This window comes from Eublepharis macularius, chromosome 7 (assembly GCF_028583425.1).
Source record: "Eublepharis macularius isolate TG4126 chromosome 7, MPM_Emac_v1.0, whole genome shotgun sequence".
NCBI lineage: Eukaryota > Metazoa > Chordata > Lepidosauria > Squamata > Eublepharidae > Eublepharis > Eublepharis macularius.
This window is the reverse complement of record NC_072796.1, coordinates 75,329,726-75,352,982: the sequence shown is the minus strand read 5'-3', so window position 1 is coordinate 75,352,982 and position 23,257 is coordinate 75,329,726. Positions and strand designations below refer to the sequence as shown.

The window sequence follows — 23,257 nt, the reverse complement described above, 5'->3', positions numbered from 1 at the left end:
TTCTCCTTCTTGGACCCCTCCCAAAGCATCTCATTCTAGAAAAGCTGCAGGGAGAGCATGGGGCTATAAGTGTGAGAAAATATGTCTAGGTATTCTATTCAAGGCTTTTCTCCAAGCCCACATAGCTTGAAGCTGCTGCATTATAGTGAGAAATGTTATTAACCATGCTAGCCAAAGAGTGCAGACTTAACACAGGGAGCAAATCTAAACATGTTTACTCAGAAGTAGGTCCAATTTTATTCAATAGGGCTTCCTCTTCTCCCTCTACAGTGGGCACACAAGCCACTACAGTGACAGTCACAATCCATTTTAAGATCCTGACACATACTTCCGGAACCACTTAAATTAATAAAACTCTTGGAAACAAATGAGTTTCACTGGTATATTTGACAGGATAAATAGATTCTGAAAGTAGTAATCTGTTTGTGAAAGGTGAGCCAAAATTATGATAACTAAATTCCTATTTCACACAAATGTTACATACATATCAAACAGCTGACAAAAGAAGGAAAGGGCGAGCTAAAGGAAGCCATTACTGACCTGTTTAGGGGTCACAACAGGTGCTAAATGTGCCTGGAAAGTGCTCCTTCGGTCTGTGATTGGGTTTCCATGACAGATCGGAGGTAACTCTTCATCTGTAAATTTATAATGGAAAATTTCAGACTCAGTCTTCCCTACTCTAACAGACAAACAACATGGATCTCCCTGTGTTTTTATATTTTCTTTGAAATAGCTGTGGGGAAGAAAGAGATTTGAATCAGGGTGCAGTGACAGAAGGTCTTTTCCCTCTGTGGTGTTTCTCAATCTAAATCATGTTCGAAACTCTCCCACCCACCCTGGGAAAATGTATTTTTTTAGGGGAGGAAGAACAAATCTAGATTAGGAAAACGATTTTTTAAAATTGTTTACTTCATTTATACCCCCACCTTTCTCCCCAATGGGGACTCAAAGTGGCTTACATAATTCGCCTCTCCTCTAATTTTTTCCTCACAACAACCCAGGGAGGTGGGTTAGGCTAAGAGTGTGTGACAGGCCCAAGGTCACCCAGTGAGCTTCCACGGCACAGCAGGAAACCCAGATCTTAGTCTGTCATTCTAGCCACTATAACACACTGGCTCTGAAGTAGGGGAAAGAGTTAAACCTGACAGGAAAAAAGTGGCAGCACCAATCTGCACACCATATCTCAGAGGGGGTAGGGAGGAAGAGAGATGAATACCTCAAAAACTAGAATTACTATTTTTATTTGTTATAACTGCAAGTTGCTGAGCCTGATGCATTTTTTGTAGTGATGATATGCATTATGCCCAAAAGACTTTAGCTTGGATCTTAAATCATTTTCTACTTGTTAAAAAGTACTGCCTGCCATCTGGCAGGGGAGGCAGTATTGAACTATTTCCCTCTGCACTTCATTCCCCAAACAGTTTCCAGGGGTCCATGAATCCCTAGAGGCATGATTTCAGGCAAACAGAGGCTGCAGCAGGAATGAGGAAGGATATAGGAATGTTCTTTTTCAGCTGGTGCAGTGCTTTTCAAACCAAGTAGTATCCTTCCCTATGAAGAAACAAGGTATTGCTATCCCTCACTTCTCTCCTAGAGATCATTGTTTATCTACTCAATCAGGAGCACTTTTCAGTACTGTGAAGAAATGACTGAACTTGTATATACTGTGTAGCTGTACATACTATAAGCACTTTGGGCAATGATTATTCTATGATCTGTATAAAGGCATACTGAAGAAAAAGGGGGTGAGAATTGCTTCTTGTTTCTAATGATTTATTTGATTAACTAGATCTGCATCAATATTTCAATACAACCCTTGGCAAAGGTCAAAAAGCAACCAATGAAACATGACAGAATATCAGCATCCACTGCTTTACCTTCTTCACTTTCAGGAAGATGAAAATTCAGAGGTATGGCTGTATATTGCTGAAACGGTTGACGCTCCAGTGAAAAGTCTTCTTCATGCTGGTCCACAATAGTTTCTTCAGTAATTTTCTTAATATCTGGTCCTGTTGATATAAGAGTACATACCACTTTTACTGGCTCTCTTTCACTGATACAGCAATTTAAACAGTTAGAATTGTGGGATGGGTCTGTGACTCACAGTGGTTCTCTAAAGTATTACAGAGTCACAAGCCTGGGTGTGCTCTTAAACACTCAACAAAGAGCCAAAAGCTTGTGAGGTGGCTATGATTCCACAGGAAAGCCCATGTAATATATGCAGGAGCGCACTGATTTAATCCCAGGCATCACTTGATAGGAAAGGTCTGAAATAACAGGTGTCAGAAAGATCTTCCACTATAATGCCAGTGAGAGTAGACAATAATGAAGTACACTGGCCAATGATCCAGCTCCCTATACAGCACCTTCAGCTGTGAGGAAATTAACATATAGTTCTGTCTCAATACATCCTGAACAACTACTTATGAAAATAAAACACATTACACACTGCTAACACTTCTTTGATAAACGTATGCCTTAAAAAGAAAAAAAAATCTACATTTAGAAAATGGGTGACAGAAGGAATCTTTCATTCTCACGAATTTGATGAATTTTAGCCCAGTTCGTTTGGTTCATATTTCGGTTCATCACTGCAGACAGCCTGGCGCCGATCAATCAGTTTCCTAGGCAACTGAGGAGATGGGCTCTCTGCAGACCTTCTGCTGATCCGGAAGTGACATTTTCACAAACCGGGGCAAGTTCATGAAAGTTTGTGGTTCATGAAACACAACAAATCACGAATCACATATTCAGGCAGGTGAGGTTCAGGCAGTGCAGCAATGCCCTATGGCTGAGCAAAGCAACTTGCATAGTATTTCCTGAACTACTACAGTGCCCCTTTCATTGCTGCGTGCCTGCTTGATCTCTGAGGAAACTCTCTTCATGTTTAGTCACAAGCTGATCCCCTGCCAGTTGAAATCCCACTATGAGGAAGCAGTGGACCATGTGGGCTTAGCTAATTCTAATCTAATAGCATGAAGACTGAGTGTAAACAATACTTCAGAGCGGACACCAGGCTACATACCAAATTTAAATGCCAAGCTCACAGTAAACGTATTGCACCAAATCCTACCTATTATAAACATCGTAAGTTTTGAAGCTTTCTTAAATGTGAGACCTTTCAGCAAGAAACATAAGTATGAACAACTATGCTATTCATTTTGGGGTCAATATAACAAACTGAAATTTGTGTTGACTTACTCCTGTAGCATCTTATGATGAAATCATATCTAATCCACTAAGATTGTATCTCTGTATTAATGCACAGTAAACTCATAATACAGCGCACTAAAAGGTTGTGGTGTGTGTACTTGTGCATAGTTGATCTGAACTCTGGCATCAGAGTCCAGAGTTTAAAATGTTCCTTGCTGTCTCTGCTGTATTGAAGTTTTCTTTCTTTCCAGTTCACCCCTAAGAAAAAATGTTGAAGGCTCTTTGAAATGAACTGAAAATGTCTACTAGTATTTTATTTATTTACTTTACATTTACATTACCTTTCCTAATGGGGCACCAAGCAGTTTATATGGTTCTCCTCTCCTCCGTCTTATTTTCACAGAACCCCTGTGAGATAGTTTAGGCTAAGTGTGTGCGACTGACACGTCACACAGGGAGTTTCCATGACAGGGTGGGGAATTAAACCTGGGGCTGCCAGATCCTCGTCTGACACTAACCGCTAAAACAATACTGGTGCTTATAATCGTGCATGTCTAATACATTACAGGTGTTTGAAAATGGCATCTTCAGGCAGCTGTGATGACCTAAAGTAGGCTCATCATCAACAAAACTGGGCAAACATCTGATTCCTTCCCATTCAACAGTCAATAGGAAAGAAAAAGAGAAAGGGCCACATATCATCACAGCTAGCAGCCATGCCAACTCACAACAAAGGGGAGGGGGTCCAATCTAGTCACTACTGCAGTAACTGGATTAGGCTCCCCCAAAGGACTGGTTTCCCTTCTCTCCCTTGGTGCATCTGTGTGAGCATAAATGCCTCTGCAGCAGTACACAGCCCACTCCGTTGTTCCTCTGCCAGACAGCAATCAGGCAAAATAACGATGCAGCTGCCCTCCCTGAAGCTCCTTTCAGCTGCCCACTCATCTGCCTTGGGACTAGGTCATCACAATCAATGCAGCATGACAGCCCTCTGTGGAAGAACCAGGGAAACCTGCCAGGCAGCATATTACTCTGAGCACCAAAACCTGGAAGCAGCCCTGGCACATTACCTGGAGCAGAGGACTGAGATTTTTCTGTCAAAATTTCCCGTATCTTCTCTACCCACAGATAAATGATATTTTCACCAAGATTCTGTCTGGAAATTGGGGGAGGGGGAGGAAGCAAGAAGTGTATTATAAAAATGATACAGGGTAAAATGTTTTTAGGCACTTTCTTAACTCAAATATGCAATACTAAATCACTTTTAACCTAGGAAATGGTGATGTTGAGCATTTTCTTCTTCCCATCATTTTTAACACACCCTGGGCAGGATCTAAAGAATCACACTACTAGTTCTGCATTCACAAGAGCCCTTGAGCTTTGCAGCAGCCTTCTCAGCAAAGAGGCAAAACTGCTTTAGAAATTGAGGGGCTTTCAGAAAACAGTCCATAATATTGGTATTTGAGGCTAACATTTAAAAATACTCCACCAACGATATTCACACCCTTAAGCGTAACTATTGTATTTTAGAGTTGTCCACCTCACCATACCCTTAAGACTAGAAAAGAGATCACCCTATCAAGTATGTGAAACCCACATACTTGGATTTCCAGGGTATGTGCTTTCAAGAGTCAGAGCTCACCTCTCTGGCTCTCGAAAGCTCATACCCTGAAAATCTTGTTGGTCCCTAAGGTGCCACTGGACTCAAATCCTTCTGTTCTACTGCAGACCAATATAGCTGCCCACCTAAAACTATCCACGTACTTGCATTTCCCAGCAAACTCACATGTTAAAATACTTCCCCCACATTACTGCCATCTGCTGGATTCCTGCATGAAAGACATTTCATTACAGAATCTACATTTTAAAAATAGAATCCTAGTAGGTTGCTGCTGTTGAGATATAGCCAGATACTTGAAATGAAAAATGTTGTTAAAAAGCTATGGTGCACTTTGCAGAATTTCTGCCCAGACGTAGCTTTGAAACTGAGGCTTGTTTTTAATAAAAAAAAATCAAGGGAAACTATTTGGTTTAGATCTAACACACAACCAGCATTTTCGCTTCTATCTGCAAGAGTGGTGAATGCACACTCAGAATTCTCTCAGTCACAGACAACAATGGAAGTTCTGTGTTGCAGATGAAGCCATACTGTCTAAATGAACAATGCAATCCTAAGCAGAACTATACCCTTCTACATCCACTAAAGTCAAGGGACTTAGAAGGGTATAACTCTGTTCAGGACTGCGGTTTTAAGACTACGTCCTTACATGGCCATATTCAATAAACATTTTAAACAGCTTGGTAGTAAAGTATACTTTACAAAAAAATCTTAATATTGATTAACAAAAGCTATATGTATTACCTGTTTATTATAATCCCATCTTTCTCCCAATAAACTCAGGATGCTTACAGGGTCTTATCTTCTCCCCCTCCCCCTTCTTATCTTCACCAGCCCCGTGAGGCATATTACTCTGGGAGACAATGATTAGCGAGCTGCATGAGAAATGTGAGTCTCCCTGTTCCTAACCACTACTCTTTCTTGGAATCTCATCTCCGTTCAACTTTACAGCATTATAACCAAATCTATAACTCAAACAGTTATATAGTCTACTGCTTGAAACACAAAGATATTATTTGATCTAGCTGCTTTAGAAAACAATCCTAAGCAGGGTCTATTCAATGGGGCTTACTCCTGGGAAAGTGTTCTTAGTACGGTCCAGCACTTGGGAAGGCAACATGACAATCTCAAGCCTCTTTGATAAATGGGGCACAATAATTTCACAGGCTTGTTGTGAAATATGAACTGTTGTGAAATACAAAACACATACACTGAAAATAAAATATGTATTTTAAGAGTTAGTTATCCAGTTTAAAAGGTTTTCAACTTCGACTGCTTACGCATAGATTTCTTCCAGGTTATTTGCTATTTCTGCATACTCCTGTCCAAGAAGCCAAGGAGCGCTAGAATAAAAATGAACATGCCAATTTACTTTAACACTTCTAACACACATTTCCATTTAAGTAGACCAAAAAGAGGAAAGGTAAGAGTTGAAGCCTTGCCTTTCCCCGTGAAGATAGCAACCATCTCAGCAAAACAGGAACAGCAAATGATTTGGTAAAAGCGGTTATGCCAGTGCAAAGAAGAACAGGCATTGACAGAGTGTGAGTTAGAACTTTAGCCACCGTTTGGCAAACATGGTGTGACCATATGTGAACTGCATGCTTCTCTTTTTCTGGTTTATGATTTGTTGAATTATTCTTCACAAAGTTGTTTTTGTTTTGAAAAAGAGTCAAAACTATATGCCCCTTTAGGATGTCATGTTGTCTCCCCCAGACCATTCCTCCCAATGACCAATCTGAGGCCCCTGTGCTTATTCCTAGTAAAATTTGGGGCAAGATGAGCAGGAAACTTCTCATCTGGGCCAGAAGCTAAGCAATGCTGTGCTATTGTGATACAGGAGATGCATGCATAGAATATTCAAATTGCTTATTGGCCCTGTAATCCCTCACTGGGGACCCCAAACTTGAAAATGATTCACAGAAAATGGAGCACACTCTTCTTCACAGTCCAGTGAAATTATACCAGGCCTACCAAAGCAGTTTCTGCTGTCCTTGTTGGACAGGGAGCCGAAGACTGGGTACAGCTGGAGGCAGGATCAGGGTCACCCTCCCTTACTCAAATTCTAGATCATCATAAGAGTGTAAAATAACAGCACTGTCACATGAAGAAAATGTGAAGAAAAAGCACAAGAAACTGGATATGCTGAAGAAAAGTTATCACTTACTTAAGTTGATAAATAGGTGGTGCTGCAGTTGGATATTCAGGGGGCAGGTTCACCTAAAAGATTTTAATGTTCAAATAGTTATTTCCCCCCAAAAAAACTAGCTGCCAGAAAAAAAATCCGTTGTCACAACTATCTAGCAAGGCTGGACCCGGTATAACCCAAAATATAGAGAGTGGGACAAACCCACCCGGGAATCACAACAATTAATCACACAATTAATAATTCTGCTTATAATAAAGTGTCCAGTGCTCATGCAATTAATCCAAACTTCTTATACATATCCTAGCACACAATTTCATAAAGGTCATATAATCAATACCTATGAATCAGTCCTTGTAATTATATACCACTCCCCCGGTGCGAGACAGACTCAGGGAGAGAAACTCCGGTACCAAGTCCAAGGTAAGAAGAAATTAATTCCTCTCAATTTGTAAAAATATGTATCTTCATTCTTTACTTTTCAGTCGACTTGGCAGAAAGATGGAAGGTGGAAATCCGAACTCTGTGCCCAAACTGGGGCCAGCTATCTATCACTCAGATTTCGTCTTGCGGACTTCCTCAGGGGCATAAAGATGCAGAATAAGAATTCAATAAACGTTTCACTTCCAAAATCATAATAAAGAAATTGCTCACATAGGCAGCTTACCCATACTTGTTGTTATCCATTCATACAATCCAGAGGGTGACACTGACACAATCCGTCCAGCGTGCCCTGAGTGAAATTGCAAGCGCTTATGTAGCTAACAAAATGCAGCTAAGAATTAAAGGCACAGAAACAAATTATGAACCATTCATCCCAAAAAGCAATTCAATAAGAGTTCGTTATTGAGACCTCGTGGCTTCATGCTGTCTAAATAATGTATCCACTGAGCCTCTCTACGAAATAGTTCTTTCTGTAAGCGCTGACCAGAACCCTCGCATGCCACATATAAAACTACAACTTTAAAGTCAGTCTCTGCATGTCGCTGTTCAATAAAGTGTTGTGTCAGGGGGACTTCCAAAACCTTATTCCTAATCCTGGAAATATGTTCCAAGATCTGGGTGTGGAGTGGCCTGATCGTGTTGCCAACATATAGCTTACGGTGGGAGCACAAAATTAAGTATCTCCAAAGGGGAGTTACTGTCATAGCCCAGTCTGAGAGTGAGGTCTCCTCTGGAGGAGAGGAGCCTCGTGTAGCCAGCCAGGACTCCTCAGGAGAAGAGTTCTGTGTAGCCAGCCCTAGCCCTGACTCAGCAGAAGCCAGCAATCATGAGCAGCAGCTGCTGGCTGATCAAGGCTCACAGCTAGCAGCTGAGACACCAGCACCCTCTAGCCCCAATACCACAGGGGAAGCTCAGCCAGGAACTTCCACAGGGGAGGCTCAGTCAGGGACTGCCAGCACCACAGGGGAAGCCCAGCCAGGGGCTTCCACCCCCCCAGGCTCACTCACACCTAGAGAGCGCCGCAGGCAGCGCCAGAGACTGGAACTGCAGGAGAGACGGCGCAGTGCTCTCTCCTGAGCCAACGCCAGCTGCTGGAGAGTGATGAGTAGCATCAGGATGGAGCCCCAGCAGCTGGCTGAAAATCACGCCTGGCTATAAAAGCCAGTCAGGAGCAACTGCCAGGCGTGGAAGCAACGTGTCAACTACCTGCAACCACTCCCTGGTACCTTGTGTCTTGCTCTTGCCTGCACCTTGACTTGATACCCTCGTGCTCTGACTTACGGACTGGACTTGGCTTGGCTTTTTGGATCCTGGAGGCAACCCTGGCATTAACCTTGTGCTCTGACTACGGACTGGACCTGGCTTGTGACTTTTGAACACCCCTTGGCTGCGTGCTAGTACCTGGACTCCCAGCTTGGGCGGGCCCAGCCCATGACAGTTACCCCCTACAGTTGGCACAACCAGATCTGAATGAATTAATATATCTTTAATTCTCCTTGTTTTCCTACAGCCGATGGTTGGTGGGAGCTCACACCCTTTTATCTCTGATATAACTGACCAATGCTGGAAGATTATTTTGCTCAGTGGTTTCGACAAGGGTGTATAGTCTACAGCCCACCTGATCCTCTCTACTCTCGGCTTAACTTTAGTTGCAAATAAACTCTCTCTGGGTACAATGAAAGCTCTCTCCCTTGCTGTGTGTAACACTTGTTTAGGATAAGCCCTGTGTGAAAAGGCTCTGGTCATTTCTTCACACCCCCTATTGTAATCTTCTTGAAGGGAGGAGTTTCGTTTGAGTCTTAATAATTGGCCATAAAGTATATTACATCTTAAGTGCGCCAGATGGAATGAACTGTAATCTAAATAAGAATTATGGTCTGTAGATTTCTTGTAGGGACGTATCTGAAGTGCATTGTTCCAACTCTTGTACACAGTCACATCCAAAAAATTAATGGCTTGATTGCTAAACTGCCACGTGAATTGGATATTAACATCCTGAATATTCAGCCATTCACAAAATCTATTTACCAGAGAGGAATCTCTAAACAAAATGAACAAATCATAAATATACCGTCGGAAGACATCTGTGTGAACGGGGTTGGCCTGGCTAGTAATGTGCTCAGCTTCCCATTTTGCCATGAAAAGGTTCGCAATACTGAGGGCTGCAGTGCACCCCATTGCGACTCCTTTAACCTGGAAGTAATACTCATCCAAAAACCTAAAATCATTTTTCTCCAGTATCAAGTCTAATAGTTCCAGGAGAAACTCAGTAGGTGGAACAAGATCTGGTCTAGCTTGTAATGTAATTTCTATCCTCTCCCTAGCTGCCTCATGGGGGATGGAAGTATATAATGAATTAATATCCATGGTCACCAAAATTTGATCTAATCCAGTAGGCGTGCCCTCTATTAATTTTATGAAGTCCCTACTATCTTTAATATATGATGGAATCTGAAATACTGCCTGTTGTAGAAAGGAGTCTAGATAGACTGCCAATGGCTCTAGTACTGATCTACAACCCAATACTATAGGTCTCCTGGGAGGGGGGAAGATATTCTTGTGTATCTTCGGGAGGACATAGAATACTTGGACTGTCGAGGATTCACTCCTTAAAGCATGATAAATGGAGTCATTGATCTCCCCCATCGCAGCAGCCTCATTAAGCACCACTTTTACAAGATGTTGAATGTGCAATGTAGGGTCACTGGAAATCGTGAGGTAACTTGTTTTGTCGCTCAACTGCCTTTCTACTTCTCTGATGTACGTTTCCTTATCCAGTACTACAATTCACTTGTCAACTGAAAAGTAAAGAATGAAGATACATATTTTTACAAATTGAGAGGAATTAATTTCTTCTTACCTTGGACTTGGTACCGGAGTTTCTCTCCCTGAGTCTGTCTCGCACCGGGGGAGTGGTATATAATTACAAGGACTGATTCATAGGTATTGATTATATGACCTCTATGAAATTGTGTGCTAGGATATGTATAAGTAATTGCATGAGCACTGGACACTTTATTATAAGCAGAATTATTAATTGTGTGATTAATTGTTGTGATTCCCAGGTGGGTTTGTCCCACTCTCTGTATTTTGAGGGGGGGGGGGAATCTGAGCATTCAGAACAGATCTGAGAAATTAATAGGTTCTTTAATAACAAGAAAAACCAACACACCAAAGTCTACCTGGAAGTAAGTTGCATTGAACAAAAAGGGAACTTAATTTGAGTAACACACAAAGAATCAGGATGTTAAGCAACTATCTAAAGGCACTTCTATCTCCTACTTCTCACTGAGCTCCATGAAATCCTACTTCTGGGGGACAACAAACCCAGAGGAATGACACAATGGGTGTCTGCAATGGTAATGGGCAATCAGTAGAAACTGTCAATTTAGCAATTCTAAGGTAGCAGAGGGAAGTATGCAGTTTAAGATTCACTGATGGATCACAGATCAATTTCTGGAAGACTTCCTAAGAGCTCGCTGATTACTAGCATTCTTGCAAAGAATGCTGGACTTTGGTCTAATCCTTCCAACAAGGCACTTATGTTATTAAGCAAGAAAACACACACAATCAGTTAACAGGCAAGACATAATAAGTGTGTCTGGAGGTCGTTGGTGGCAGCAGCCCCCTCCCCTGAACTTACCTCCTCCATGGCCTCCCGAACTGATGGAAACCGTGGTGTGTGTGCGGGGCAGCCCTGCCAACCCAGAGCTGGAGTCAGCAGTGGGCCCCGTGGCAGAGGGAGAGAGCCAGGAGGGCATCGACACCAGGGGAAGCCCTGGGCACCTGGAGCAGGCGGCTGTGGTGGAGGAGGCCAGAGAATGAGCCACTGGCTGCGGGATTGCCCAGGCAGCAGCCCAGGAAAGCCCCGGGAAGGTGGCGGAGGAGGAGGACATGGAGGAGCATGCCACTGGCACAGGGCAGCCCCGGATGCCTCAGAGGGCCTAGCGCACAGGCAGCCCGTGCCTGCTGGGCCAGGGAAGGGCAGCAATGGAGCAGACATTACCCCAACAGACAAGGCCCCTGCAGAAGCTCTGGCAAGGCGGGGTGGACTCGGAGTCCCAAAGCAGTCCACCAGCCCCACCCTGTGGAACTCGTCCCATTGGAGTAGGAAGGGGGAAGGCGGAGAGGAGGATCCCATGGCCAAGCCAAGCATTGGCCCAGGTACCTGCCGACACAGGTGGGGGCAGGTATGGGGTGGAACCTGGGAGAGGGGCAGGCCAGACCCAGGGAAGCCCCTATAAAGGGAGAGAGCCCCAGCAGGCTGGGGAGGAAGTTGGCTGAGAAGCACCCAAGCCAGAGAGTAGGAGCCCTGTATAAAGGGGTTCGAGGATGCTGTACCCCCCCCCCCCCAATTCTGAGACCAGTCAAAAGGGCATCTCTCCACCTTAGGAGCTAACCTGGAGGACATACCCACCCCAGGCTCTGATGACCTCAGTGCAGGAGCTGACAAAGTGCATAAGAAGAGATTCTTAAGGTATATGTCTGTTTTGTAACTTAAGAATATTCTAGTGGACTACACAATTTTTTTTAAATTGAGAAGTTATATAAGACTGAAGTGAGGTTAGGATTGCCTTAAGGAGTTCAACATTACCCTGAGCAAAAAAGCTATTAACTGTAGAGGAAGCATATGCATAGCAAACATACAATGCCATTTGACAAGTCTGCTGCCACTTGTATTTTAGCTTCTACCAAATGAAAATAATTGGTTTACACAAAGACATTTTTGAATGCTGTGCTACAAAAGCAAGCGAAGGAAACTAACAGGGCAATCCTAAACTGAATTACTCCACTTCAAGCCCATTGAAATCAATAGGCTTAGACTGGAGTAACTCTGCTTAGGACTGCACTGAAAATGTCCAAATTCAATGATTAAAATATATCATTAAGACTAGGTTTGCTTTCAGACAGAGGTTTTGCTCTGGTTTGGGGCTTTCTGGACTGGGGCTTTTTGGAACAGCCACATAACACTATCCCCTTATGTCCCACTTTGATACAATGTTTCCTAAACCTGGCTTGATATTCTAGGAAAATGACAGTCAAAGTGCCTCTGTGCACCAATGAGGAGGGTTCCCTTCTCCCCCTCCCATGGAGCAACAAAGCGGCACGGCAGGAAGTTTGAAAGTGGGAAGTTTGAAAGTTTCTGGCACAGAAAGGGGTGCTTTCAAACCCTGTATCGCTTGCTTCAAATGACAGGTGGGGCGCCCTGGGCCCCACCACTTATTTCACCCAACGGGAGAGGGATGAGGGGTTTCCCTCGGGTGAAATAAGCAGTGGGGCAGGAAGTTTGAATGCAACACTTTTCTTGCCCCTTGCAAGCGGCAAGAAAAGTGCTGCTTTCTGGTGTGCTCTGAATCTTTACAGAGCATACCGAAGCAGGTTAATAAGCAATTTCCAACTCTTTTTCCTGCTTTGGAAATGCCGAAGCAAGAAACCCTAATCTTTTTTTGTTGTACATCCCTAGGACTAACCAAATGTACTGGCATACAGTTTTTCCCCAAAAGACAGCTTATACTACCCTATAAACAACAAGCAATACCAAAGCACACGTATCACAGAAAATTTTGATTTCCAAGACAGACATCAATTTCTCACAATAAATGCAATTCTGGTTAGATCACAGTAACAGATGCACACCCACATCTCTTATGGGAATGTGGTTTGTGGTCACATGGTCCATCCCAGTAGCTCTGGTACTCATGTGAGACATACAGAACTTCACATGAGCAGGAACTGTTCTGTCATCTTTGAGTTTCAGATTGATTCCACCCTTATGTTAAAAGATCTTATGTTAAAAGATCTGAATGGGCATTAAAATTCTGCAGAATTCTGGACAGTGCCTATTCTGTCTTTACTGTTTCTAAAATGCTGTAGTTCAGCATTCTTGTATAAAATATAACTTGCTCTGAAACCAGAACTACAAACCACAGATAACTGCAGTTTGCAATTTTGGTGTCCAGGAAGACTATGAATTTGCACGTAGCAGCAGACTAATAACACAGCAAATGTTCCTAATACTGACTGTACTAATCTCACACTGTGTAATCCGCCTTGAGTCTCAGTGAGAAAGGTGGACTATAAATAAACAAACAAACCTCAGGGAACCTCAGTGTGTGATGAGCAGAAAAGTAAAAGGCTTGTTCATATAATGCCTATCGGTTATTTGGTATTGCATCTAACAAAGTTCATTCAGTTACACTAGGTTTGGCTAACTTAGTTTGCGGTCCTTTTCCTCCAAAATTAACTGAATACATAAAGCAAAACAACTCTTCCAGTTTAGCCTGTTCTAGTGTGCATAATCAATGTATGATAAAAAGAAAAAAAAAGGATTGGAATGAATTTTTGAAGTCAGTGTTTTAAAGATACAGGGCAGAATCCAAAACGAAAGGAATTAACAACTCAGTGGACTTCTTCATTTTTCCCACTGAACTACTGATCCACTATTAGCATACCACAGACTGCTTCTGAAGTTCCCCTCAGTTTTAAAACATTTACTATCTTGCAGTAGGAGTTGCTTAATACTACCTTGGGGTTACAGACAGTGTGGCAAAAGACCTGGAGGGGAAAATGTCCAGTCTCTTTAACAAAGGCTTAATGGTATGTTATTTAAAATGTGATGTTATTTACCTCAATGCCTTGAAAAACTTCAGCTGCCCATTGCTACACATTAAGCCTCTACTACAGTGACAGAAAAATCCTCTCCAGGCCTGTTGCCAACCCTAATAACAGAGCAAGTTTCATAGTCCTTTGGCTGAAGAACTAAGATTTACCTTTTAAAAGAAAATGTTTAGAGACTGTGGTGTACACAGGTACCAAAAGGTCTGAATCTTAAATAGAGCCAGTATCCCCAGGTGAGACTCTCAAATTGCAAGTTCTAAGGCAAATTATGTAACAACAAACTTACTTGCAAACAAAGAGTCCACTTTGGCTGTTCCAAACAATCACTAATCTTAATGCAGAATATCTTCTCATCTTCATCAACAGCACACCATTCATCACCATATATAGCAGAGAGGGCTTCAATTTCTTCTGTCTGACAGAAACAATGTTGAATTATTCTACCTTGTATTGTTATTCACACAGCAAAATTAACTGAAAGAAGATGAACATTACTTATAGAGAAGCTGCTTAAACAGTACTGGAACTCCCTCCAAAAAGATGCTGCACAAAAATGCTCCCCGCTCCATTTGGGAAGTAAGTCCTGTACCCACTGTTTCACTACCTTAATCTGTTGATCCACTACCTTGATCTGTTTCACTACCTTAATAAGCTGGCAGTTCCAAAGGTGGCCTTACATGATTGCACATTGCAGTGTGCTGCCAACAGCTCAGATGAAGGACTCTTTTCTCAAAGACACCTCCAGATGAGCACTTCCGTGACAGTTCTCTGGCAGTGGTTGATTCATTGTCCCCTATTTTTTCTACTGTCCAAAGTATATAACACCCAGAGAGAGATTTCTTAGGAAATGGCTACTGAAGTATTCAGCTATCCCTGACACTTCAAGAATAAGTTTACTTCTGGATAGCCTCTGCAAAAGCTGCATTGTGGACATCATGGCAAACTTTTGTTTTACTGTGATTTCCAATCCTTAAATTCTGTTTTTATAGTGTATGGCCTATGGGCTGTTAAGCTTGAATAAACTTGAGTTGACATTCTTTTATAGGCTTTGATTAACCTATAACTACAAAAATTGCATGCCATTTAAATAGCAAATGTATGTCTTGAATTTTTAGAAACAAAAAAAGGCAACTGATAGGGGAGGGGAATAGATTGTCTAGCCATTTTTATTATCATTCACAGCAACCCAGTACTAGCAGAGCTGGAACTTTTATTAATACACAGATAGCCATAGGAAAAGAATCTCTTGCTTAACTTCTGCATGTCAGGCTGCTTCTGCTCCTAAAGGCAAAGAAGCTGAGCCAGTTAAAAAGGGAAGGCAGACTATCCCCAGAAGATGATAAACTGAAGCAGCTTACCTAAAAACTACTTGACAATGGTAATACTTGAACTCAGAACTTCATGGCTCACACTCTTATAAGTCAACCCTGTTCAACTTTTCTTAGAAATCCCAATGACATAGCTGCTAACATCATCCGCTTCTCCATTTTATTCTCACTCACAACGCTGTCAAGTAGATTAGACTAAGAGACAGTGAATAGCCTAACAGCAAATGTATGTCTTGAATTTTTCTTGAATATGTCTTGAATCCACTCTGGGTGGATATTCAAACCAAAGCTTCCAGATGGTGACTGATGATCTCCCAAAATTACAACTCATCTCCAGCCCCTGAGATAAATTCCCCTGAAGAAAATGGCTGCGTTGGAGGGTGGACTCCATGGCATTATACCCATCTTCGGTCCCTCCTCTCCCTAAACGCCACCCTCTCCAGCCTCCACCCCCAAAATCTCCAGGTATTTCCCAACCTAGAGCTGGCAACCCTAAGTCCATTTTAAGTAAACAGGAGCCTTATAAGATTTTATGAACAGGATAATCTAAACCAGGCTTGCGATATGACACAGCGGCTGTCCCCTATACTCATTTGCACCACCACCACCACCACCAACAAAAAGACTGCAGGCCTGTGATAACAGCAAAACTCTATAAAAATGCACATTTACGCTCCGTGATAACCATCTCCTCTACCAACAAAACCTAAACGTGTGAACGTGTCCAAATTTCAGGCCTTTAATGAAGTAAATTCTCACCCTCGAAAGCTTATGCTAGAATAAACGTTGATAGCCCTGAAGGCTCCCCATGACTCCAGAGTAAGTCATTGCAAATCACAGCGGGTGTCTTACATATCTTATTTCCGTCCTAAAACCACCCTTTCTCCCTCTTTCAACCCGAAGGCAGCTCTCGCACTAACGCCTTCAGACTAGCACCGCACGCTTAACTGCTGCCTCTCTTGACGCAGGGAGTCACATCCTCACTTGTCTTTGGGCCGTTTCCGGGTCAGCTGCCGCCATTGGGTAGTAAAGAGGCTAAATTCTTCTCTCCGGTAGGCTCCGCAACCCAGATAGAAAAGCGATTTAGAAGGCATGCGCGAGAAAGACGCTGTCGCATGCGCACTAATGAGACTGCAGCCCATGCTTCCATCAAATAGTCTTGGTGAGCCCACCTTTTCCTCATAGACACAGCGATGGGGTCGTGGAGTGTCCTGGACGCCCTGGCCCTTTTCCGCCAATGGAGATGGGTTGGAGCAAAAGCAGGGTGGGGAGGAGGATGTGGAGCGGGGCATGGGAGGGAGGACAGTGCAGAGAAGCCAGGCGTCGATTATTCTCTGGACCGGTTTTCGATGCTTTTGACTTGTACGTAACGCGATTCAACAACTATTTACAAAGTTTCATTGCAAAGAATGGTGCAAAAGGGGTTAATGGAGTTTAATAAGCTAGCATCCTAATTCTAAACACGTATTTCAAGTTTTCTTGGGGAACGGGGGGAAAACGGAGTTCTCCAGATTAGAGTCCTGCCGCTCTTAACGGCTACATCAGACTTGCTCCTGCACATGCTGGTGGAACACGCACTGCTTTAGCAATCTGAGTGATCCTTACACTGCAAAAAAGGATTACTGCAATTGCTTCAATGCTGAAATGTGATGGAAATCATGGGGAAAGGTTTCTTTTTAATATTGGATTTATTGTTTAAATGCAACTATAATGTATTTTCATGAGGTGTTTCCACACCAGTAGCATATCCATCCAGACCATCAGTTGCTGGAATACTTACATGTGAGTAACCTAGTGCATTTTAACATGACGGTGTGTGCATGGAATGCTTATGCAGCTAAGCTACCTGTGGCCGTAGTGGCCACCGTCACATCTATTTCAGTCCTGCATGTACAGGCCCCACATGGAAGCACCAGTTCATGCAATCAGAGCCTCTACACTATCCCAACCGGCCTGAGTCTACTAGTGTTCCAAAGTGCTTCTAGAAGCCCTTTTGTGTTAGAATTGCTTATAAACTAAAACAAACATGGGGATCAGCCATGACTTGAATATATATCCATGTAAAGTTTCCATACTCACCCTGTCATATTAACATGCATTTGTTGTTGTTGTCTAGTGCAAGTTCACTTCTGTATGCTAATGCTGTATGTAAATTAGTCAAAACTTGTGGTGCACATGAAGCATCATGTTCATAAGCACTTTATGTGTAATTGGCAAGTCTATTTCAGCCCATATGAACCAGCCAGATTGTCATCTCTTATCTGAAAATAGTTTCCAATATACTTTCATTTCAGGCATTCAAAATTGGGCATTTGTCTATCAGCGGGAGCTTTGTATCAGCAGTGGTTAATTATAAAGGCACATGAGGGCTTCAGTCTTCCTGGAAATGATGTCTTTTCCTTGAATTTAGAGCACTTTATTTACATTATCTACTGCAGTCATAGATAATGCCTAGATTCTGTAGGAGAACCACGTTTTACCATCAACATTTTGTAAGTTTATTTAAAAGTAATTTAAATGTCATTAAGAACTATAAACCTACTTTTAAATTTTCAGGTCAGCTATAAAGGTGTTTTTTTTTACCCGTGCGTATTGTTTTTCATGATTCATATAGTTACTTTGCTCTGATCTGGATGGCCCAGGTCTAGCCCAGTCTCATCAGATCTGGGAAGCTAAGTAGAGTCGGCACTGATTGGCATTTGAATCAGAGACCACCAAGGAAAAGCAGGATCGCTCTGCAGAGGCAGCCAATGACAAACTACCTTGAAAACCCCAGCAGGGGTCACCCTAAGTCATCTATGACCTGATGGCACTTTATAGACTCACACGGCTGTTTCACACATAACTTATGGTTTATTAATGTATTGACATTAATGCATCTTTAGAGGTTTGGGCACTGCTCTAATTCACAATTAAACTTCCTTATTCTTTTTCTAATATCTAAATATATTTTTACAATATATTATCCCTCATAACATTTTAGGGGGGAGATGTTACTGCTAATTACATTGCATATAGTAAGTGGGAGTTATGTCAGAAGACATTGCACTGAAATTAATGGTGTTCATATTGATGAACCATATATGAGAAATATAGCCTTAAGCAGATGAAAGTTTATAGTGTTCAAAGCTATGGAGACAAGCATATCTAAAAACATTTCTAAGCATAAAAATAAAAAGGAAGTGTATTGGAACTTTAAAACTTAATATTTTATTTCACCATAAGCCTTCCTAGAGTACGGACCCATTCTTCAGATGCTGTTTGCAGAATTGGGGGGGGGGGTTCCTCCAGTAAGTTTCTTCAGAAGAGAGAGGAGGGGCAAAAAGCAGAGTAGAAATATGTACATAATTAAGACCCGACGATGAAGGGATTCAGCAGGGAATCTGTATTAATAAATTGTTTATCCCATATTAACAGGATGCTTGGAACCTTCCACCATTTTGTAACTGCCCACTCCACATGGCATGTATTTTGGAGTGGCACCCACTACCCTTTCACAAAACTCCAAAAAAAATCCACAGACTCACTCATTATTTATCTTTTTGTATTTCATTTATAATGTGCCTTTCTTGCTGAGACTCAAATCACAGAATTTTTTTTAAAAAATTCAATCAGACAGCATAGGACAGCCAATAAACATTGCAACAGGACCAGGATTATAGAATTGGGGGGGGGGCTATTGTAGGCATGACATACGATAATACTGAAAGTGGATTACAAAGGCAGAACAAGCAAGGTGATATGTACAATAAAAACTGCAACAGGCTACAGTCCAGGTCTCTTGTAATTGTGTCTTCCTGAGCTGTTCCACATACTACAATGCAAATCCCTTTATACAGATGCCTTCCTGAATATTTCTGTTTTGTAGATTCTGTGAAATTATAGAACTTTGGGGGCCTTTCTGATCTCCTCAGGCAGGCCAGTCCACAAGAATGGCACCACAGAATGCACATGTACATCCTGTTGCCAATCATGCCCAGTTGCAGAGTGGCACCCTCAGAAGATTTTGTTCAAAAGAACAAAGCTCACACTGTATAGTATAGTAGGAGAGGTGGGCCTGCAGGTATATGGGTCCAAGGCCATGAACTGAATTGAACCTGGTAACCAACTGGTAACCAGTGGCGTGACTGAAGAATGGGTGTGCTATGAATTTTCCACCTATTTCCCAATACTGTCATACAATCTTAAGAACAGGGCATGAATGTATTTAGAATTATAACTATAATACCAGGTACTGAAATAAATATATATGTTGCCAAGATTTTATTGTATTATATGCCAAGCCTGTGGTAAATGTAACAGCATGAGAGCTAGGCATGATTTTAAGAGTTTATAGGATTAACATAGAGGTAGACACATACCCCATCAAAAACATACAGACCAGGTGAACTAGTATTAATCAGGTCATATGATGCATGGAGATAGACACTCACTCAGTATCAGTCCTTGCAACACAACTTTCTGCATTCTGGTTTAGGAATTTTTGAGGTACAAAAATGCAAGATTTTGTTTTCTTATCTAGTTGCTCTTACAATCTTGAACAAATCGTTCTCATTTATACACAGTCTTGCCCATAGCCTTCAATTTCCTTTAAATTGTCTATGTTGCAAAGGTTTTATATTTGTAAGCTCTTTGATGTGAGGGTTTCCATTTAACATAAATTGTGAACTGTCTCTGTTTTGTTTAAAATCTGATTTAGGAAGACTGGATGTCTTCTAGATCTAACACTATATTCATATTTATATCATACAGTTTTAATCTTAAATCCTATCCAAGGCAACTTACAATATAGTTTTAAACCAGAGAAACTGCAATAAACATTAAAATAAGCTGACTAACATCATAAAACTACAACAGGTAAAAATAATTTCAAACCTAAAGCATGTAACAGTTGAATATACAAGCAGCAGGAACAGATAACACAATCAGCACTAAGAACCAGACCCACAGTCACTCACAAGGACAAACACAACTTCCATTACACAGTAAAACTTCATAAATGCATCCACTGAAGAAAACAGAATGGAACTCAACAAAAAATTCCAATCAGGATAACGTTTAAGGTACATTTCTAACTCTGCAGTCCTGAGTAGAAGTGCAAAATGCATAATAAACACACTGAAGTCCACAGTGAAATCCTGAGGCCTGCAGCGCCCCTGGCGCCCACATAACTGCAGTGATGCTGGTTCACTCCCTCAGGACTTTGGTGGGAGAGCTGCCTTGGTGGTCAAGTCCAGGTAGCTCTTTAAAGGCAAGCAGGGGCAAGTTCCGAAGAATGAAAAGCGAGTCCATTGGAAACAACAAGAGAGGCTGGAAGGTCCATTGGATATGATAGGAGCCACTAATCCAGTAGCTCCATCTAAGTACATTACTGCATCAAAAAGATGTGAGGGGAATGGGGATGGACCTCAAGAGCAGTGCTCAGGTGACAAGATGATGGCCCCCAGAGTGAAATGACCACCTCTGGAACCAGAAAATCTGCTCCAGAGGCCATCATCCCATCCCCAAGTGCAAGACTCCCGAAGTCCATCCGTATCTCCACAGAGAGGTAAGGCTTTGTGGGGTAGGAGCCCCAGAGGTCTCAGGATGTTGCTCCATATCCCCCATCACCACATCCCAGCATAAGCCTTGCCCCCTCCCCCCATGCAGCCTGGCTTCTGCCTGGGTTATCAGACGCCAGCAGCGCTGTCAGAGAACTCTGTACTGCCCCACACACACACCAATGGACACACACAGGCAACACTCAAGTTCCACTCTGCGATGAGCTTCAACCACAGAGGCCAGTGTTTGGAGGGGCATGGGAGAGGGAACGGGAGGCTGGTGTGAATGAGCAAGTTGGGGCAGCCGCCTCCGCAATGCCTTTTTACCTGTTGGTGTGCCCTTGCCCCTCCCTGAGCCAGGACTCAGGAGACTGGTAACCTGCAAGGGAACTCAGATTGTGTTTTTTAGTTAGACATTCTGGGTATGGCCCTGGATGTGAGTGCGCGGCAAGCCCCAAATTTTGCAAAGTCTCCCCTGCACACTCCTGCTCCACTACCACAAACATTCTCTCCTACCTCAAGCTCTAAGTCCCCACAGCAGGGGGTTCCCAGGTCCAGCCTCCAGCTGCCTCCCTACTTACCTAGGTTAATGGGCATCCCAGCCAAAGGTTATGTAGGGTGCCCCAGGAGCCGATTGGGTGCGGGGATGGGGGCTCAGCCACCACAGGGGCCTAAGCAGATTAACCTCCATGGTAGTCAGCATCCTATGCTCCACCAGGCCACTTGGGCAGAGCCAGACATGGGGTGGGGGGACAACTTTCCCTCATACAATGGGTATCTATGGGCTACACTGTCATTTTACATGATGTAACTTTCTGCCACTGTGTGTGGGGGGGGGGGATTCCTAGGCTCAAAACTACATAGAGGGCTGACTCGCACCCCGGCCCATACCCCTGGTAGCGGGGACTTACACCATAGTTACATCAGCAGCCAGCCACCATGGCCGGGCACCAGGTGGAGCACCTGGGCCGCTTGGCTGGCATAGGGTGGGTTATGCCAGCGTAAATCTGGGATACGCTAGTGTAAGTCTTAGTTAGCTCCCTGTGCACTTTCAGCCTCCCACCCTTTAGGACTGCACTGTTAGAATTGTGTACTGAGATAAGGATTGCATTGGAAAAAATATAAAAGTTAAAATATCTGGTAGGATTAGTTTATATACACATGTATTGTACATGTAAATTAGCAAGTTTGATGACAGTTTAGGAGCAAACAGGTAATACAGGTAGAGCAAGAAGAAATGGTAATTTGTCTGAGGATTCTTATGCAGCATTAGAATAACAGATGGAAGAAGTCAAAACACAGTGGGTTAATGACATAGTCTGCTCTGATAGTTTGAGAAATTTCTGAAGATACTTTGAGGAATACGTCCTCTAATATGGGTGGTTTATAATCTTCTGCAACTGTATTTTCTATAATTTAATTTGTTGGCTTTGATTTGAGTTGATCAGAATTGAGGGCTGGTTGCAGGAAGGTATAACTCCAGTCAAATAGTATGATAAAAAAGTAATCCTGTCTTTCTGAATATTCTCTTTTGCATTGTAGGTGCTCAGAGCAGGACCTTTAACAAAGATCACAACCAGCAAGCAGTTGTACATGGAGACAGTCCTTCTTTGTTATTCCCAGTTCATTTTTCACACTCATGCATCATATTCTTAACTGTCTCTATCTTCAGACAAAAGAGCTGGGATCCTGTTAAGCTTGCAAGTTCAGCCCTACACATACTTACTTGATAACAAGCCTTCTTTAACTTAAGACTTTCTTTCTAGTAAACATGCATAGGGTTGGACTATATGCTCTCCTGTGGAGGGCACTTTACATCCTTGAAAATTTGTTGCCCTTATCTACACCTCTGTATGATAATGCAGCAAGTAACACAGTACTTGGGATGAAGGCTACACCGTATAAACATACTAAGTTCTGTTCTAGCATTTCACCTAACTTTCTACAGTATCTCCTAGTACTTTTTATATTCTATTTTTTCACCAATAAACTTTCCTAGCACTTATCCCATCTTTTTTGTGTGTCATCCTGGTGTCTTAATAGTTGCTAGACGTCTAGCCTTGGAAGCAGGGCTAGTGTCTGTACATGCCAAGGTGGGGCAGCTGCCAAGGCTCATGGCTTCTGGTGGAGCCCACTGCTTCTGACTCCATACTCATGCATCAGCATTGCTGGTGGCCATGGCACTGGCACTACTAGCTACAGTACACCCATCACCACTCGGGAAAGGACGTGCAGGCAGCGTAGGCAGCTGTGACTGCAGGTGGTGGGAGAGCTTGTGAGTGGACAAAAGAAGGACGTGTGCAGGTGAGAGCATGTGGGTAGGAAGACAAGAAGTCACTTCATTGGTTATCTGTCAGGTACCGTGCTCAGTTCAAGATATTGACTATCACATACAGGGCTCTTTACGGCC

At 42.7% G+C, this 23,257-nt stretch overlaps 1 protein-coding gene across 3 annotated transcripts in view; it reads right to left on the bottom strand.

Moving 5' to 3' along the window:
- Positions 1 to 16,380, bottom strand: part of IMPACT (impact RWD domain protein) — a 49,394-nt gene extending 33,014 nt beyond the window's left edge. For 2 of the 3 annotated variants that reach the window (XR_008597430.1, XM_054985323.1), the window contains exons 1-7: positions 16,292 to 16,380; positions 14,266 to 14,394; positions 6,939 to 6,991; positions 6,052 to 6,114; positions 4,224 to 4,309; positions 1,878 to 2,009; positions 541 to 635 (exon numbers count right to left, since the gene is read on the bottom strand). Coding sequence is in view for 2 of the 3 variants with exons in the window: in XM_054985323.1 (XP_054841298.1) it covers positions 541 to 635; positions 1,878 to 2,009; positions 4,224 to 4,309; positions 6,052 to 6,114; positions 6,939 to 6,991; positions 14,266 to 14,394; positions 16,292 to 16,327 (594 nt within the window). In the remaining variant the exon portion in view is untranslated. The remainder of the gene's footprint in view (positions 1 to 540; positions 636 to 1,877; positions 2,010 to 4,223; positions 4,310 to 6,051; positions 6,115 to 6,938; positions 6,992 to 14,265; positions 14,395 to 16,291) is intronic. The other variant, XM_054985324.1, reaches the window with a different exon arrangement.
- Between the last annotated feature and the right edge of the window lie 6,877 nt (positions 16,381 to 23,257).